The 20,605-nt window shown below is 36.4% G+C and overlaps 1 protein-coding gene across 1 annotated transcript in view; it reads right to left on the bottom strand.

Annotated features, from left to right (window-relative positions):
* FBN2 (fibrillin 2) overlaps positions 1–20,605 on the bottom strand; it is a 235,238-nt gene that overhangs the window by 112,095 nt on the left and 102,538 nt on the right. The window contains exon 8 of the mRNA XM_004420246.3: positions 11,008–11,133. Within this exon, the coding sequence (XP_004420303.1) occupies positions 11,008–11,133 (126 nt within the window). The remainder of the gene's footprint in view (positions 1–11,007; positions 11,134–20,605) is intronic.

The following is a 20,605-nucleotide window of genomic DNA, read 5'->3' as shown; positions in this document are numbered from 1 at the left end:
GAGAAGACGACACTAAAGACCTCCAGGTGAGAGATGATGGTGGCTTGGATGAGGGTGGTAGCAGTGAAAATGACGAGAGTAGTCAGATAGCAGATATATTTTGAAGGTACAATCAATAGGAACATGCTTGGGTGTGGGGTATAAGGGAAAGAGCGTCTTGGAAATTTCCTCAGTTTTGACTTAGACAGTGAGACAGGGAGGACAAGGGGAGAGGCAGGATTAGAGGACACAATATGAGGCTCCTCTTTAAAATGTGTTACATTTGGGATGGTGAATATATGAGCCTGGAATCCAGGCTGAAGACAGATCCCTGGGAGTTATCGGTATATATATATGGTATCATAAACCATGAGGCTGGATAAGACATTTTCAAGAACTAGAGGCAAAGAATTATGTCAAATGGTGATGAGAAGTAAAGTAAGGTGAGGACTTGAAGTAACCACCAGGTTTGGCAGGACTGCTATGGTAAGGAGTTTGTGCATTATCCCGCAGGATGGGAGGCAGAGCTGTGACACGACCAAATATGACTATAATAAAGGTCCTCTGGCGGCAGGGGAGAGAATGGATCAGAATGGCAGATAAAGGTTAAAAGGTATCATCAAAAGACTACATAAAATGCAAAATTCAATAGGGATAAAATTTAATATCATCTGTAAACTCTGTGGGTTTAAAACTCAAATTGCCTTTATTGTGACCAATGAAAAAAATTGTGAGTCTAGTTCACTATATATTATTCAACTTTTCTCAAGATGCTTTCAAGAAGTTTTGTCTATGATCACAAGAAGAAAGATGTACCTCAACAATCAGGAGCTGCATATCCATAATGCAGATGAAACTATTAATTACAAATAACTCCATTAACAGGTAAAGCCTAAATTTTTTGCACTAGATATATAGAGTTTAAAATAAGTATATTATTTTCTCTAATGGTCCCTAGTATACCTCAGGTTGCTTCTAAGCTATTGTTAAATAAACGAATTGGCTTTAAGATAAGCCACGTTAGAATCAACACACCTCCTTCCATTTCTCAAAAGAAATTCAGTATTTCCAAAAGCAACGTACTAAATTGGATGCATGCATGCATACTTAAACACACTGCATACATTTCATAAACTTCACAAGTTGAGTTTGGACAGTTTGTCACTGTGAATAATTTGACAGGTAGGTTTCTATTCCCAAGAATGATCCAGGAAAATAATTTTTAGAATATTCATTCCAGGAACTCAAAGTATCATATTCCTAGATTTGCTCGATTGTTACATTCCTCAAGAAGAGGACGTAAATTAAGATAAGAAAGTCTTAAAGGCTTAACAGCAATCACTGTTACGAAACATACTCAGTGCTACAAGGTAGGCTGAATGTATTTATCTCCTCAAGGCTTCTATAAGGAGGAGGCTGTACTAAAAGATTTGAGAAAAAAATCATGGCCCTGAGTCAGGATTCCTAGGTTAACATTAAGATATTATTAACTGTTTGATTCTGCAACTATATGTAACTCTTCTTCCTCATGGAACAGGGTTGGTGGGAGAATTAAATAAAACCATATATGTCTGTTTCCAGCAGAATGGTGAATTAGCTACCCAGAATGTCCCTCCCAAATGAAACATCCTGGATAAAATATGAAAAACTATTTTAAATAATATATCACCCAGCTGGCATGAAAGAAAGGAAAAAACAAGGTCTCAAAATGAAGTGAAAACAGCAATCTTAGGAGGTAAGTACACAGCCAGGTTTCAGCTTTAGGACTTCTGCAAAACTCTGGAGACTCTGAATTTCAACTCTGATAGCTTCACAGGGCCCAGAGCATATGAGATAAGAAGCCCAGATTCTCTCCTCCAATACAAAATGTAATAGGAAACTCCCTCATAAAGTAGGGGCCCCAACGAGCTATATCCTTATATGTAGCTAAAGTAGAGGAGGGGAGCTAAGAGAGTTGACTATCTCTATCTCGGTGCTGAGTGGAGGAAAGAAAAGATCTTTCCTAAGAATCTGAAACCACAAGCTCTTCCTCATACAGACAGCTCCGATGTCTCAGTTCACATTAGGTTTCCGGTCTGAAGAACTTCAAAGGAAGAACTTAATATAAAGACGTCCTCAAGTTGGGATATTCCAAGCAACCGCCAAAGCCAATACAATTGAGGACTTAAAATTGACATAGGTCTCAAAGAATTTCCATAAATAAAGTTCCAAGAAAAAGGAGTAGCTAATAGCAAAATAAATAAATAACTGAATAAATAAGTAAATAAATAACATAAAAAATGGCTCAATGAACAAAAGCTACCTAAATAGCATATTTCATATATTAGAATGGTCAGATCAATTCTGAAAATCATTCATTATTTCTAATGATGATAATTCATTAAATATTAGTTAACAACTAAATTATATTTAATATGTTTAAGGCAATTAAAAATCTAAAAATGGGAACAGAGAAAAAGAGCCCATAAACAATGAAAGAATAGACTTAAAAGAATTCAATCCAACTTCCATAAATGAAAACAACCATAATTGAAATAAAATGCTAGTGACTACATTAAACAGTGTATTGCACATATATGAAGAGAGAATTACTGAGCTGGAAGATACAGCTGAATAAATTACCTTCATGGCAGTTCAGAGAGTCAAAGAGATGGAGAATGTTAAAAAGAGATTAAGCAACATGGAGATGAGTGTGAAAAGGTGTTAATACATCTAATAAGGGTACTGGAAAGAGGTAATAAGCAGATTGGGGGAGAGGCTATTCAACAGATACTAGCTTAGAACTTTCTAACACTGTTGCATGACAATTTCAGATCTAGAAAGTACAATAAATCCAAAGTGGGAAAAATGAAAAGAAATACACAGCTCGCCACATCACTGTGAAACTGCAGAATAACAAAGAAAAAGTGAAGATCTTAAAAACTGCTAGAAGGAAAAGATTATCTGCTAAGGAATGATACTTAAACCAATAACTGACTTCTTAATAACACCAGTGGATGCTAGGAAATAGTGTCTTCTGGACACTGTGATAAAATAACTGTCAACCTAAAATTCTGTACCCTAAGAAACCATCTTTCCAGAGGGAAAATTGAGGTCACTTTCAGGAAAACAAAAACAGAATTTTCTACCAAAAGGTTCTTGCTAAAGGAAATTTTAGAAGAGGTGCTTTAGGCAAAAGGAAAACTATTCCAAATGGAAGGTTTGAAACGCATGAAGGAACGAGGAGGAAAAGTATTGTTAGACACATGGGTAAATCTAAACAAGCACTAAAATATCAAACAGTAATAATAATGATTAATTTGTTGCAAGTAGAGAGTGGCAATTGGCTAGAATTTTTTAAAGCTGGGAGGTCAAAGTGTAGCCATTCTAACATTCTTTTATTGTTTAGATGTAGGTAAAAATATAGATTAATTTTAGATTTTAAGTTACATATACATCTTAAAACAGCTAGGATAACCACTAAAACCAAAGAAATAAAGTATGTAACTTTTAAACAATAGAGGAAAAAGAATGGCATGTGGTGAAGGAGGGAAACCTGAATAAATCCAAAAGCAAGCAAGAAAGATGAAAAAAGTAACAAGAAGCAAGATAAATAGAAAGCACAAAGAAGATAATAGAAATAAAAACAAATAAATCAGTTACTATAATAAATATAAATGAATTTAGGTCTCAACTTAAAAGACAAAGATTTTCAGACTGCAAAAAAAATTTACATTTAGGCTATTTAAAAAAGACACATTTAAAACATAAGGAAGCAGGAAGATTGAGAGGAAAAATATACAACAGGCATATATTTAAACCTTCCTCTACCACCCACAAAATGTGATGCAAAATAATATAAGCTAAAATGGACCAAGAGAAAATGTTTAGAAATAGACCAAGAAGAAGAGAAAAAAACTTTAGAGAATCAATACACATTGAAAGAAAGGTCCAATTCACCAGGAAAATATATATAATACTTTTAAACATTCATCATTTTATAACATAGCATCAAAATATATAAATGAAAACATAAAGAACAACATGGAGAAACTGAGAATTTACCATCATAGTGGGATATTTATACAACTCTTTCAGTAATTGATAGATACAATAGACAAAATTCAGTAGGTACAGGGAAAATTTGAACAGTATAGTTAACAAGTTTGATCTAATAGATATATCTATCCAATAACTGGAGAAAACACATCTTTTTCAAGTCCACATGGAAGATTTGCAAATGAGAGAAACTACTTACACTTTAAACAACTCATGGTCAAATGCAACATCACATTGGAAATAAGCAATATGTACAAAAATGAGTAAGTGCTCATCAGTAATCCATCAGGAATCTACACCAGTCCCAGACTTTGGGACTCTGTAATGATATTGTGAGCAGTCCACAAATCTGTATTTACATTGAACATTGCAATGCAAGTGCAAAATGCCTCACATGCAGGCACTACTATGATTCCCATTTATGGAGATTCCATGTGACTAATAAAATACAAACTCAATTAAAATTAATGCCCAGTAGCTTTTATATTATGTATTTTCTCAAAGATACTGAATTGTCATCATGTGTGGATTTGAAAACATTTTTGATGTTAAAGAGGGGTCTTCAAATTCAATAAATATAAGTACTGTTCTACACTTTGGAAACCTCTGGTCTGTCCTATAATAAAATTGGAGGAAACCATGTCATTGGTGAGAGAGTGGAGGGGCAGAAAGAGACAATTGCAGAGTAAATCATAACTTTTATCATAAATTCCACAATTAGTCTCTTCTAATAACACTGGGGAGGCAAGCAATCTACTTCCAATCCTTTGAGTCAAAAACATACCAGGATGAGATACAGACCAGGGTAGTGTGATGTCTCAGGAGTAAGGTCACCCCCAAAATACATTTCAAAAGCAAAACAGTGGCTAGGAGTTAGGTTCTTTCCTTTGCATATGTGACACTGCATGGTCCTCAGAAAGCACTGTGTTGAAAATGTGTCCCATGGAAGAACATCTGGAATAAAAAAGGGACACCCTATAGAACTAACTAAGAGCTGCTGAGGCACACCATCCCTTGAAATAGGGAATTATTAGGGACAAAGTCAGATGAAGCATATTTATTACACTATTAGAACAAATCCTTCTAAAGTGTGGTATATGTTTAAATGTAGGACTGAGATGTCCTAAGTAACAAAAACAAGTATATTCCTCTAATAATCTCCTATCACCCTCACTATATTCCCAGAACAAGGTTTACACGAAATCTTATTTAAAGCCACAGTGAGAAAGAGGAAGCAATTCATCTTCTCTGATTAAAATATAAATGTATCTTGAAACTAAATAATGGCACTCTTATCAGAGTTTGTTTCACGGCTTGACATTTAGTCTAAACTTGATTTAAGAGAACTAATGGTTAATTATACAATGTGATGAAAACTTGGTAAAAGTTGGGGGTTGTACCTTGAAATAAATATGTCTCCTGTTGAATGAGCTTTGATGATTAAAAATGAAGAGTTCAGCCAGAAAACACCGATGAGGTTAGCTCAGGTCAGAATACCAGTGATAGTAGACAGTCGGTAAACAGCAGCCATTGTCTCAGGCCTCAACCCCTGAAACTGGCAGCCTGCACCCACCTCTTGGATGGTGTCAATGTGGGATCCCCCGATTAATTCTGCAGATTCTTGCTATTCCTAAAATACTTTCATGTTGCTTTTGTGTTTCCATTTACAAGACTAGCCAGAACTGGGAACAACAAAAGAAAGAGAACCACCGTGGCTCCTAGGCTTACTTCTTCCTTTAAAATAGTGACGTGTTTCTTCCTCACGGTCTAACCTCTTTCTAGGACATTCTTTCTACTCTTCCACCAGTCCCCTTGGATATGATTCTGAAATTAAAACTAAACACTACTCAGTACACTGTTTCATCGCTGTCTCCCCTTACCCCTTCAGTTAAACATTTTTAGGAGTTTTGGGTTATCCTTCAAGTGTTTTGTCGCGAATGCACACATACACATGTAATCAACATCCACCATCACATAGATTGCTGCATAACAACAACACATCCTGACCATCACTCCAGATCATTCTATGAAGATTTTCCTCATTTCTTTTAAACAGCTTTTTCTCCCATTGATTTTTGTCTCTGTCCTGCTCAAAAATCTTGATGGGCTCTCACTGCCCTCAGGATCGATCTGAAACTCCTTAGCATGGCAGTCAAGAACCCTGGCAACAGAATCTTAATCTCAACCCATCTTTCTTGTTTTATCTCCAACTCCTTTCTTACGCAGCTCTCTTTCCCAGACAAGCTCTTCTCACCACCTCCTGAGCCCAAGTGAACACCTTCAGCATTTGTAGTCTTGCTCACACCTTTCTCCTTGCTCGGTACACCCTTACTCCCTTTGTGTAGCTCCTACCCATTTTTCAAGGTCTACTTCAGTGCTCATTTCCTTGAGAATTTTAACTCTAATAATTAGGAGTTTCTTTTTGACTTATAGCATCTATTGCCTAAAAAATTATTTAGCAATTAATTACCCACTGCCTCAAGCATTCTCTTGTTATATAAAATATAAATAATAAAAATATTATTATTTTTCACATTATGTTTTCAGGTTTTGTTTTCTCAAGAATATTCCATGGCAATATTGCGCACTGAAACTTTTGCAAAGCTTAAAGAAATGCACTGGGATATTGTGGCAAAGTCATATTACTGGAAGGATTTCTAAATGCTTACTCTCATTTTCTGAACTTCACTTGCTGCTGCCTGGCACTTTCAAGTCTCCCTGCTCAGGATCCCTCCTAGCTCTGGGGGCACAAGACCAGCAGGCACATTATCTTGCATACAGAATGTGCTTGCTGCTGCTTGTCAACTCATGATTTACTCATTGCTGGCTCACTTTTCTTGCCTGTATTACACCCTGGGAATTAGGAATTAATAATGCTATGCATATTACAATGACACTATATTCCAAAACGACATAAGATTCATTAAGTTGCACTATTAAAAATGCTTCTAAGAAAAAGATTATTAGGTAAGTTTCAACTCTTTTTAGAACTGATGTATGTCTGTAGTCTTTGTTAAAAAAGACAGCTCTTCCCTGGATATTTAAAAAACTTGATAAAATACACTAGATAAAATTATATTCGGAATTTGACTTTCATATTTAGTGTAAAATGAAATGGGAAAACTATCCTATTTTATAATTAAAATGCCCAGCTAAACTCTCCTGCCATATGAAACTATTTTCCTACACACAAAAGAAAAAGGCAGTTTATTGATGCTTTATCATGTGGTATAGATTCAGGATATTTTCATTAACTAGAAAAGGGAATTAGGGCAGCAATCAGCATACGTCACTCTTAGAATAAAACTGCAGATAACATGCAGTTTCATACTCAAGAAAAGGTTTTGAGTTTGTCCAACTCATTATTGTTAGCATATATGTGGTTACAAAAAAGATAGCATGGAAATATCCATGACATATATAATTCAATCATAAATAAATTCAATCTAAGAAAACACAGACTCAGATTTTTAAAAATCAAAGTCAAAGATCTCTTACACATTAAAATATTAGATTTATTTTTTTCTCATATATGGAAAACACATACTTATTCCGAATGTAACATAGTTATTCAAAAAATTTTTAAGTTGCTTACTTAATTTTAACATTGATTTTGTAATTTGAGGAAGTCATTCTTCCCTCCTTAGGGGCTTTCTTCTGTTCCTGGGTCAGGATGTTGATACTGAAATGAATAGGAACTCCTGCTTAGCACACGAGTCACTATGGCTCAGCTTTCTGGAGCTCAAGCAGGCTCTCGCCTTCTGAGTATCCAGGACCATAACTCAGTGCCACCACATCATGTCCAGCAGGATGTCAAATGATGCAAAGCAGTTATTAACCAACATGAAATTCTTACATTCAATATCTTCTCATTCATTCATTTGTCGGTTTGTCTATTCATTCAGAAAAGATTTACTGAGCCCAAACTTCTATGCAAGGTACTACATAAGGCACAGGGGACGTGAAGCTGCATAAGGCAGGACTTAACGGAGCTCACAGTCTGGCCAGCAAGCAAAGCACAAGTACCTCTGACAATGTGATAAGCCCAGAAATGAAGAAAATGAAAAATATTATGGGAGGAAATGGTTAATTTGCCTAAGAAGAAAATGTGAGTTAAGTAGGGATGGCTATAAAGACAAGTGCTATCTGATTTGAGACTTAAAGAATGAGGTGGGTTTTAATGAGCATAGAAGGGGGAAATCAAGATGCTCAGGCAGAGGGGATTTTGTGGGAAAGGCACGGCAGTGTGCTCAGGTACGGTAATGAAAGCAATGTGAGTGGGAGGTGGCAAGTGGTTAGACATGAGTCCTGAATACAGGCTGGGTCAGGTTCTAAAGGTCAGGTAAAGACTTAGGACTTTATCTACAGAGGCAAGAGATAAAGAGTTTATCGTGATTTCATGGTAAACCAAATATCTGACATTAAAAAAAAACAACTTCAGTAAATCATTAGGAATCAATCTTCACTATCTGAATATGATGAAGAATATGCCTCCTTTTCAATGAGAAAAGAGAACACAAGTTTTGTTTAAAGAAAGATTTAGAAACTTAAGAAATCAGAAAGAAATTTAGAAATATGATATAAAACCCTAACATTTGTTACGGCAAATCCTGCCTTCTAACTAGTTTGTCTCTCTTCTCATCCCTCCCCACTCCCATTCCAATTCATTCTCAAAGGCCTTCAGTTACAGTCACGTGCCAAACAATGACGTTTCTGTCAACAACGGACCACATATACAACGGTGGTTCCACACGATTAGTCCCATGTAGCCTACGTGTGTACTAGGCTATACCATCTAGGTTTGTCTAAGTCACTCTATGATGTTCACACAACAACGAAATTGCCTAACGATGTGTTTCTCAGAACATCTCCCGGTCCTTAAGTGATGCTTGTCTGTACTCCACATTGCCTACTAAATAAAACACATACATCTTATTTGTTATTTCCAGAACTTCACGGTAGTAACCTTGCTTACTTCTCCAGCCACATTTCTTCTAGCCATATTCTAGAATATAAGTTTCCTGAAGCTAGACTATATGGCATCCAGCCAATGATGTTCAATGATGACTCCCAAATTGACATTTCTCCTACAGAGTTGAGTCCAGGCCTGTTTCAAGCTGATTAGTGTGTGTGTGTGCATGTGTGTGTGTGTATGCACATTATTTTTCTACACAGTTTAAGAAAATTAAGCCAAGCACGAGTGGTTCTACTATTTTTCAATTCTCAAAGCTGTTAAATTATGCTAAATGAATCAGACTTACTATGCAGTGAGCCAACTGGCAACATCGACCCTAAAAGTAGTTAATTTGCTCAGTTTCATAGACTTAATATTTCACTAAAAATGTTTTACCTAATGTAAGATAGAAACTCTGATTCATTCATAAAGAACAAACAATTGTCATTCAAATCTCATCATTCTAAGACAGGAAAGGGAGGCTCTAAATGGACATTCTACTTCTCAAAGCAGACTGGAAGCACAGTGGTGGGGAAACCACTCATGTTAGAGACCTTGATATCTAGTCACAGGGTCTCTGCCACCTGAAAGTAGATAAGGAGGCAGTGTAGTGTCATAGTAACAAAGATGCAGGAGTCAAAGATGCCTAGACTCAAATTCTGGCTCCATTTATTAGTCCTGTACATTGTGTAAGTCACTTAACTTCTCTAAACCTCAATTCCTTCAACTGCAAATCTGAATAATTATACCTATCACACAGGGTATATTATAAGGATTACATAACATAATATATGGGTCCAGGGCAGACATCTCCTCCTTCTCCTCCTCTTCCTCCTAATAATAATAATAATAATAATAATAATAATAATAATAATAATAATAAGGAATATTATACTGAACATTTACTAGAAGAAACTGGAGTATACAAAGGTCAATAGCTGGCCCAAGGCCCCACAGCTATGAGACAATGAGGTAATGTAGATGTCCAGCACCTACCTTATACATGGTATTTGTTTCAGAAATGGTAGCTGTTAATTTCACTACCACTACAACTGTTTCTTCTTTCACTGCTATTGCCACTTTCGTACTATTATTTATGATGACAATATAGTCTTCTGAAGGCAGGATCTACATCTTTTGTGTTCATTGTTGGATGGCCATAGCTAGCATATTAGTACATTTTATCAAATGAATTCAGGCCACGGCACTTTTGCTGGTGGCCTAGGACTTCTAGTTTACATCCGTGACTCTCTGTATTTCTATCTCATCAACTCAGTTCACTTGGGCACCATCATTAGGACCTACAGAGGCCCTGGCAGTTAGTTGCTGACACATAGTCCTGGTGGGGATGGGAGACTGTCACTGCCCAAACAGCCATCCTCTAATGAACCAAGCAACTCCAGGTGCTGGTTTAATTTCCCTAATTCCTGCCCTACATGAATCTTCAGTGCCCCTTCAGTGCAAGTCTAAGACTTGCTCAATAACAGATGACCTACATATGACTGAAAAGCACTGTTTTATCTTTCGAAACAAACAAAGGAGAGCATACAAATATATTTGGTTTTAATTTGAATATGCTTAAAACACAAAATTAAAGATGTCAATTTCTTTTTTGTAATAACTATTTTCACTAGAATACAGAAGTGCTAAGTAAATAAGACATTGACTACATTTATGATTCATAGTATCAAAAGAATCTTTAATTACTACATTCTGTCTCCCAAAGCAGATTTTTAAAAATCTTCCTCATGCCTTTGTGTCTCTAATGCTGGGCAAGAGCAATGTCTTGAGGAAGTCTTTCTTCATTTCAAAAATGACTTTGACAACGTAAAACAATCCCAGATGGCTGCTGAACCGAAGTCTTTGCAAAGAGCACCTGGTCTATCAATTCCTCAATGGTGGTACCATTTATTTTAAACAACTCTTTCAGCCATTTTCCCAATGGTTTTATAATCGCTGCCATCTTCATACCTATTTGGGCTGTGCTGTTATTATAAAGAAGCAGTGTATTGTTCCTTCAAAAACACAAGGCTTACCGATGCACCGAGAGCCATCTGTTGAGGTTACATATCCACGTGGACAAACGCAAAAATAGCTTCCCACGGTGTTGGAACACTCGCCAGTTTCACATATCCCAGGAATGATGCTGCACTCATCGAGGTCTAATCAAGGGAAGAGGGAGAAGATGACTGAGAAAGGCTTCATTAAATAGCTTTTAAAAGGGATTTTTTTTGAAGAATGTGAGAGCACTCATGGTCGATTAGGTCAGATCATGTAACCTTAAAGATACTCCTGTTTCAGGCCCTAAGGAATTTCTCACACATATCTATGGGAACTGAGATGAAAGTGAACTCCCATGGCAGTAAAACAAGGCCAACGAAAGCAAAACTCTGTATCTTTTTTTTTTCCAAATGCAATTTAAATTGGAAATAAGTAAAGATGTGAATGTTTTAGTTTCCATTCTACATCAATTAGGGAATTATCCTACTAAAGCCTTTAAAAAAACACATACACGGATTACATTTTAAAATATGGAATAACTACATTTAAAAATTTATAGCTAATTTTCACACTAACTATTTGAACCAATGGAGGGTGGCAAATACTTTTTTTCTATTTGGCTTCAGGATATGTTTTTGTACTTACATCTGAATATGGGTATATTTGACATTCTGGGAGTTAACTTTAAATCTAAAATAATACAGAAACGTGGCGAAGGGCACAGTCGGGAGGCTTTGGGAAGCATCCAGTTTTCCTGTTGTACCTCCCTGCACTTCCCTACTCAGCTTACTCAACGCTGGGACTAGTCTATTCCCTTTCATTAATGAAAGGTTTGCTTTCTTTTAAACTTTCCCTAACGCAGAAAACCTGACCATTTCCATAAGCTTTACCGTGCTTTTCTTCTAGTTCAATAAGCAGAGAGAGGTGGAAAGTCAAACAAAGCTACAGTTAGGTACACTGGGAGCTACTTGCTAATACATTTAAGAGGAAATGAGCCATTGTGAGGGAAATCCAGCCATGAATGCCTGGCTGTCCATTTTAAGGAACAGAGCTGGCAAAGACCAGTGAATACAGGGAACAATTATAAAAGCCATAAACATAGATGATTACTGAAAAGTAAACCTGAGCTTCTAGGTTCTTTTTAGGTTTTTTTTTCAGTTGCATAATATTTTTTTTTTGGTTGCATCAATAAAAAAACACAGGGAAAAAATTACATTCTTATTGTAAATACAAGGAAAAAAATTTAAACCCCTCAATTAAAAAAATGTTTAGCGGGCCGGCTCCGTGGCTTAGCGGTTAAGTGTGTGCGCTCTGATGCTGGCGGCCCGGGTTCGGATCCCGGGAGCGCCCCGAGGCACCACTTCTCCATCCAACGTGAGGCCGAGTCCCACGTACAGCAACTAGAAGGATGTGAACCTATGACATACAACTATCTACTGGGGCTTTGGGGGGAAAAAACTGAATAAATAAAATCTTAAAAAAAAAAAAAATGTTTAGCAATGCCTTTCTTGAATTCCTCTATTGGTCTATTCATTCTTTTTTTCTCCCGTTTATTCTGACAAGTCACTCTTGCCTACAAGCTGTATTGTAAAATAACTATATGCCTGTATGTCTTCTTGGAATGTTCTTATAAAAAAAGTTACCAGATTCAGACATTCTCTGAAATAATATCTTCATTTGAGGCTTAACAGTTAGCCACTGAAGGCACAGTCGTACAAATCAAAACCTACCAATACCCCAAGAGAGATCAGAATTCTAACATGAATTGACTACATGAGGAGTAAATGTATAATGTGGTGAAAGAGTTATCATCAGACTTAATCCAACAAAATGAAACCATGTGTGCAAAATTAGGATCTCTTGCATTTTATGTTGCTATCTTAGTGCAGCGCATTGTAATACAACTGAAAGTGAATTCAGAAGGGAAAGGAAACTAGAACAGCTATACTTTAATCATCAAATAAATTGATCAATCACTTCTGGGATAAGGAAGACAAAAAAAGAGAATAGTAAAAAGTACAGCAGCAAGCAGTACAAAAAGGACCAAAACCTGCTTCTGATCCTCTTACATCTAAAGTTATACCGACAATCAAGGCACTTATGGAGCCCAGGATTGATCCAAATTCTTAAAAATTAGAAACCTTCAGTTGTTCATTTAAGCATTAACTCTTATTTCCAGGCATTTCCTTTCACAATAAAGAACTTCTTTGTGCTCTACTTCCAAATACCCTTCCTGACAACAAAAAGAGTAAAAAATTGAAAGATGTTTGACATTTTTCTTTTGTACGGAAAAAAATCTGGAACATAGAAACATGGAATGATATTAAATTTGTGGGTTTTGTAATAAATATTTTATTGTACAAAAACTCCATGTTTCACTATACTCCTTAGAATTAAATAGGAACCTTAAAAGGTTAAGCTTCAAAATAATTATACGTAAAAGGCTCTCAGTAAAGTATTTAAGAATTCTATATGAAAAATAGGAATGTTTGTCATTTATTTTTGGGATAGACTCCCCACCAGATTTTAAAAATTAAAAAGTTTGGTGTTTTTTTTTCCTTTTTTACTGAGCAAAACACCCTGTACTTCAATGTAGTCATGCCCAATATTTATCCATCAATTTAAATTTAAATTTAGCATTAACATTATATTAAGAAGGATGTACGCATTTAGCTCTTTTGTAATATTAGTTCTTCAAGATCATATGTCATAATCAGATTTGGAAGTAATTTCTTCACAAATATAAAGTATATATTGCCTAAGTATAAGTGTGCCTAATGGTGACAAGTCTATTCATGGGAAAAGGCAACGTCTTAACAATGGGAATTGATTTCATTCATGCTCTGCATACCTAATGTGCCTCCATCTACCTCCCTTTGAACTTTTTTTTAAAAGTTTATTTATCAGTTTGGAGGCTCTGGTCTGCAAATATCAGAAAAATTGATTCAAACTGACATAAACGAGAAATTTAATAGCTTGCATATCTGGAAGTCCAGAAGGGGCATGGACTTCAGGACTGGTTTAAGCCAATGTCTCGTGCTCAGTTTCTGTGAGATACGCTCAACTCTGCCCTCCTCTGTGCTTTGACTTCCTCCTTAGGCTGCCTCCTCTGATGGGAGCAAAATGGCTGCAGCAGTTCTAAGTTAGACCTTTGCCTGGGACACCTAGTGGAAAAGAGGATGTTTGAGAGAAACAGGCAGAAATTCCAACTACACAGCTAAATATTGAAACCCAGTGAAGAGGTAATGGGTAAAGACCTACATTTGTGATTTATCACCAACTCTGTGGACTGCATTGGAAGTTCTAGCAATAGATGAAATTTCCAAAGAAGACACACAAATGAAAAGAGTTGAATTCAAAGAGGGAACTCTGAGAACCACCACCATCTCAGGGACAGCCAAGGGAAGAAAAGCTAGTACAGGAGACTGGGAAGGAAGGATCAGGGAGATAAGGGGAAGAGTATGACGAATGGAGACAAAGGAACACTGTCAAAAAGAAGGGGATTTCAAGTGTGCCATAGAGGCTAAAGAAAGAGAAGGACTGGAAAGTATTTGATAACTTGAGGAAGCTGAACACAGGTTTTTTAAAAAAGAAAACTAGATCTAAGTTTGATCTAAGATCAAAACCATCTGATAGATTTCTGACTGCCAAACCACAGAACCTCATATTTGTCAACCAACATTTACAACATTTACTGGAAATCTTCCTCTAAGCAGAATATAATGAATAATTTGGTAAGTAGTGCTAAGTGTGATCTCAGATATCACTGAATTCTAAGAACATTGCCCTAGAGATTCTGTCAATTCCAATATGTACAAGTCATACATAAATGGAGTCCCTGTAACAATTATGCTACAGAGAACTTAGAACATATAAAACAAGAAACTTTGTTTCAAAAAATATTCTTACAATATTTTCTTTGCATCAGTGCCAAGGAACTATACGTATTTGGCCTATTCTGCAGAATTTTTTTTTTTTTGGTATAGAATAAATACATTTATGTTTTACACTGAACTTCTATTAATTAACATACTGGTTGAAATTAGGAAAATTTATGACTGAACACAATAAATTGCTACCTATTTCAACCTTTTAAAAGAACAGGCATTATCAAAATGATAAAATAAGTTGTAATGGAAAATTAATGTTTGCTTTTCCCTTTGCAGATTTTGAAAGCATGGTATATATCAAATGTACTCAATTTCATTTTATATTTATAAACAAGTTTATTGAAATATAATAATTGTATGGTAATACAATTCGCCCACCTAAATAAGTGTAAAATTCAATGGTTTTTAGTATATTTACATGATTCTACAACCATCACTACAGCCTCATTTTAACACATTTGCATCCCCCCAAAACTAATTCCATTCTGTTAGCACTCACTCTCCCTAACTCCCTCCAAGCCCTAGGCAATAACTAATCTCTGAGTAATAGATCTATAACTAATAATAACTCATCTGTCTCTATAGATTTGCCTGTTCTGGATGTTTCATATAAGTGGAATCATAAAGCATATGATCTTTTGTGACTGGCTTTTTTCACTTAGCGTAATGTTTTCAAGGTTTACCCACGTTGTAGCATACAGCAGTACTTCATTCCTTCTAATTGCTGAATAATACTCCACTGTATGGATAGACCACATTTTATTTATCCATTCATCAGCTGATGGACATTCGAATTGTTTCCATTTTTTGGCTATTATGAATAAACCTGCTAGAACACTCGGGTACTAGTCTTGTGTGGACACGTTTTCTTCTCACTTGGGTATGTGCCTAGAAGTGAAACTGCTGAGTCATATAGTAACTCTATGCTTAACTTATTAAGCTACTGCTAAATTGTTTTCCAAAGCAGCTATAATATTTTACATTTTCACTAGCAATGTGTGAGGATTCCGATTTCTCCACATCCTTGCCAACACTCATTATTATCTTTTTTATTGTAAGGGTGTGAAGTGGTATCACACTGTAGTTTTGCTTTGCATTTCCTTAACCACTAATGATGCTGAGCACATTTTCATGTGCTTATTGGCTTTTTATATATCTTCTTTGGAGAAATATCTACTCAATTACTTTGTCCAGTTTTTAATTATTTGTCTTTTTCTAACTGAGTTGAAAGAGTTCTTTATATATGTCCTCTATCTGATACATGGTTTGAATATGAATTTCCACATGAACCTTAGGATCAGATCATCAATTTCTGGAAAAAAAGCAAGTTGGGATTTTGATAAGGATTGTGTTGCATCTATAGATGAGTTTGGGAAGTACTGCCATCTTAATATTAAGTTTTTCGATCGAAAAACATGGACTGTCTCTCCATTTATTTACCTCTTCTTTAATTTCTTTCAATAAGGTTTTGTAATTTTAAGTGTAAAAGTCTTTTGCTTCTTTCATTAAACTTATTCCTAAGCATTTTATTCTTTTTTATCCTATTGTAAAAGGAATTCTTTTCTTAGTTTTATTTTCAGAATGTTCACTGCTAGTGTATGGAAATACAATTCATTTTTATATATTGATATTTTATGACAGCAACCTTGCTGAACTCGTTTATTGGATCAAACAGTTTTTTAGAGGGTACCTTCTCCACTTTAGCAGATACGTTATTCACTTTAGTTGATCCCTTATCCACTAAAAGCATGTCATCTGCAAAAAGATAGTTTTATTTTTTCCTTTCCAATACTTTTTATTTCCTTTTCTTGCCTAATTGCCCTGGCTTGAACCTCCAGTACAATGCCGAATAGAAATCGTGAGAGTGAATGTCTGTTTTGTTCTTGATCTTAGGGGAAACATTCATTCTTTTGCCTGTAAGTATGATGTTAGCTGTAGTTTTTCATAAATGTCCTTTCTCAGGTTGAGGATGTTGCCTTCTATTCCTAATGTGTTGATCATTTTTTTTTTTTTTTTGAGGAAGATCAGCCCCTGAGCTAATATCCGATGCCAATCTTCCGCTTTTTGCCAAGGAAGATTGGCCCTGGGCTAACATCTATGCCCTTCTTCCTCTACTTTATATGGGATGCTGCCACAGTGTGGCTTGACAAAACCGTGAGTTCGTGCGCACCTGGGATCTGAACCTGTGAACCCCAGGCTACCGAAGCAGAGTGCGAGCACTTAACTGCTGTGCCACCGGACCAGCCCCCCTAATTTGTTGACCATTTTTTATCATGAAAAGGTGTTGGATTTTTTTTCAAATGATTTTTCCTCATCTATTGAGATGATCATATGACTTTTGTCCTTTATTCTACTTATATGATATATTACATTACTTAATTTTCAGATGCTGAACCAACTGTGCATTCCTGGGATAGATCTCAATTGATAATGATGTATGATTCTCTTTAAATGTGGCTGGATTTGGTGTGCTGATATTTTCTTGCAGATATTTGCATCTATATTCATAAGAGATATTAATCTGTAATCTTCTTTTCTTGTATTTTCTTTGTCTCATTTTGGTATCAGGTTTATACTGTCCTTAGAGAATGAGTTGGGAGGGATTTCTACCTCCTCTATTTTTGGGAAGAGTTTATGAAAGATTGGCATTAATTCTTCTTTGAATGTTTGGTAGAATTTACCACTGAAGTCATCTAGGCCTAAAATTTTCTTTCTTTGTGGAAAATTTTTAAATTCCTAATTCAGTCTCTTTACTTGTTATATCACATTGTTATAATGCATTGTTATAATCCATTCAGATTTCAATTTCTTCTAGAGTCAGTTTTGGTAGTCTGTATTTTCTAGGAATTTGTCTTTTTTTTTCTGTGAGGAAGATCAGCCCTGAGCTAACATCTGATACCAAGCCTCCTCTTCTTTTTTTTTTTTTTTTTTTACTGAGGAAGATTAGCCCTGAGCTAACATCCATGTCCATCTTCCTCCACTTTACATGGGATGCCGCCACAGCATGGCTTGACAAGTAGTGCGTTGGTGCGCACCCGGGATCCGAACATGTGAACCCCAGGGCCACCGAAGCAGAGCGTGCGCACTTAACTGCTTGCACCACCGGGCCGGCCCATAGGAATTTGTCCTTTTTGTCTAAGTTATCTAATTTATTGGCATACAGTTTTTCATAGTATTACTTTATAATAATTTTTATAGGTCAGTAGCGATGTCCCTTCTTTCATTTATGGTTAATAATTTGAATCTTCCTTCTTTTTCTTGTTCAGTCTAATTAAAGGATTGTCAATTTTATTGATCTTTTCAAACAACCAACTGTTGGTTTTGCTGACATTCTCTATTGCTTTCTAAGCTCAATTTCACTTATTTCCACTCTAGTCTTTATTATTATCTTCCTTAGGCTTGCTTTGATTTCAGTTTGTTGTTCTTCTTTTGTTTCTTAAAGTGGAAGGTTAGGTTATGGACTTGAGATCTTTCTTTTTAATATAGCTCTTTACAGCTATAGATCTCCGCTTGTGGACTGCTTCACATGAATCTCACAAGTTTTATATATTTTGTGTTTGTTTTCATTCATCTCAAGCTATTTTCTAGTTTCTCTATGATTCTTCCTTGCACAATTGGTTATTCAGGAGTCTGTTGCTTAATTTCTACATATTTACTAATTTCCCAAATTTCCTTCTGTTATTGATTTCATTTAATTCCATTGTGGTTGGAGCACATCCTTTGGTATGATTTCAATCCTTTTAAACTTATTGAGCCTTGTTTTATGGTCTAGCATATCCATCTATCTTGGAGAATGGTCTGTGTGCATTTGAGAAGAATATATATCTTGCTGTTGTTGGATGTAATATTCTTTAGATGTCTGTGAGATCTAATTTAGTTTATAGCGTTGTTTATTGTTCTATTTCCTTGTTGATCTTCTGCCTACTTGCTGTATATTGTATCCATTATTGAAAGTGGGGTATTGAATTCTCCATTACTATTGATAAATTGTGTGTTTCTCCCTTCAATTCCATAAATTTTGCCTCACATAATTGGGGCTTTGTTGTTAGGGCATATATATTTTTATAACCACTATAACTCTGAAATTAATCCTTTTATCATGAAATGTCTCTATCTCCAGGAACATTTTTTATTTAAAGTCTATTTTATCTGATAACAGTTTAGCCATTCCAGCTGGTTGTCATTTGCTTGATATATCTTCTTTCATTTTTTAATCTTCAGTCTATCTGTATTTTTGATTCTAAAGTGTGTCTTCTGTAGATCGCACAAGGCACTTATTGGTCAAATGTTGTGCTTAAGGTCCCTTAGCCATTTGATTTTTATCCTTTATTCTTGCATGTGTATATGGCTTGGAGGTTGCTATAACAGTTCAAGGAGTTTATGGGGTTTTTTGCCCCATGTTCAGCCAGGGACTAGTAGCTTGGAGGTTCCCTCTCTGAACTCTCTTGAGAGGGCACAGCCTTGGACATGCACATAATTTCAAACTGCCTGGGAGGACTGTGCTATTATTCTTCAACCCAGCTCTCCAGGAGTCACCCCTGGGTCAGATTGGCTTAAATTATTCAGTGTTTGATCAGAAGTTGTGTTTAAGCTCTTTGTGCTAGTGAGGCTTCTGTCCTGTGTTGACAGGTCTGTGTGTGGCTTGAGGAATGCTTTCAAGTCTGTCACATATCCTGCTCAGATTGCTCCAGAGTGGGTGTAGCCTAGCGCACACGTACAGCCTTCTCAAACCTCAGAGTTGACTGTGATCCTAGGAGAGCTCTTCTGGACTATTTCCCTACTTCTCTCTATTAAATTTCTGACTGCTTTGCTGTTTTGCTTGAATCATGGAGCTACTAGCCTCCTCTTAATTGCTTTCCACCAAAATCTCTACTGTGTTTGACAGTAGAGATTAGGCATGGAATTCTCCAATCTCTGTTCCAAATAAAGTCATTCCCTCAGGCAGGGCTGAGGAGCTCTTAGTCCTCTGACCTGACTTTCCCTTGGGCAATGCAGGGATGCTGGGGGGCAGAGACTCACTTTCCTGGAGTGATGCCTCTACTCTACCTGCAGGTACTGGGGGAAGGAGATTGGCAGGTCCTGGTATTCTCAGTATACCTTCCCTGAGTGGAACCTCTGCTCTATGAGCAAGCTGGAGTTGGGCATTCGGATAACCACTGTTCATGGCCTGTTGCACCTGGAGTAGAGCTTCTGTCTATGGTTGGGGGCTGGATAGGGAAGGGAGAGCAGTTCTCCCAAGTGCTCCCACCTGGATTAGAGCTTCTGCAAATGGTCTGGGGGTGGGAGAAAGGGATAAGAAACACCAGGAGCCTGGCCCTCCTAAGGTGAAACCATAGCCCCAGAGTGGTAGCTGGGGAAAGAGGTTAGCCCCCATCTTCCTAGCTGCATCTGCATGGAGTAGAGCCCCTAGGCAGAACTTCTGAAATACAGAGATGGGTGGTGAAGGAAAGGGAACAGGTTGTGGCTCAAATGCTGTTTGATTCTTGCTGTTCTTATGAAGATTTAGTAGATTTTCTTGAATTAATATCTCTCTATTTGCTGTATGTTCTTAGGAGAATTTCAGGGCTTTAAATTATCATTTTGTGGGTTTTTTTCTAAATAAATTTCATCAGTTAACTTCTTGTTCTGCTAGGGAGAGGGCCTACCAAGGTCCTTACTTTGCCATTCTGGATGCCTTGCCCTCCTATGTCATAGACTTTTTCAGTTAAATCAGGTTTTCTAATTTAGTATGAACCATTACCAC

The sequence above is a fragment of the Ceratotherium simum genome, chromosome 4, assembly GCF_057802395.1.
Source record: "Ceratotherium simum simum isolate JZ-2026a chromosome 4, ASM5780239v1, whole genome shotgun sequence".
In the NCBI taxonomy this organism is placed as follows: domain Eukaryota; kingdom Metazoa; phylum Chordata; class Mammalia; order Perissodactyla; family Rhinocerotidae; genus Ceratotherium; species Ceratotherium simum.
Note: the sequence above shows the minus strand (reverse complement) of the source record. Positions and strands in the feature narration are given on the sequence as shown.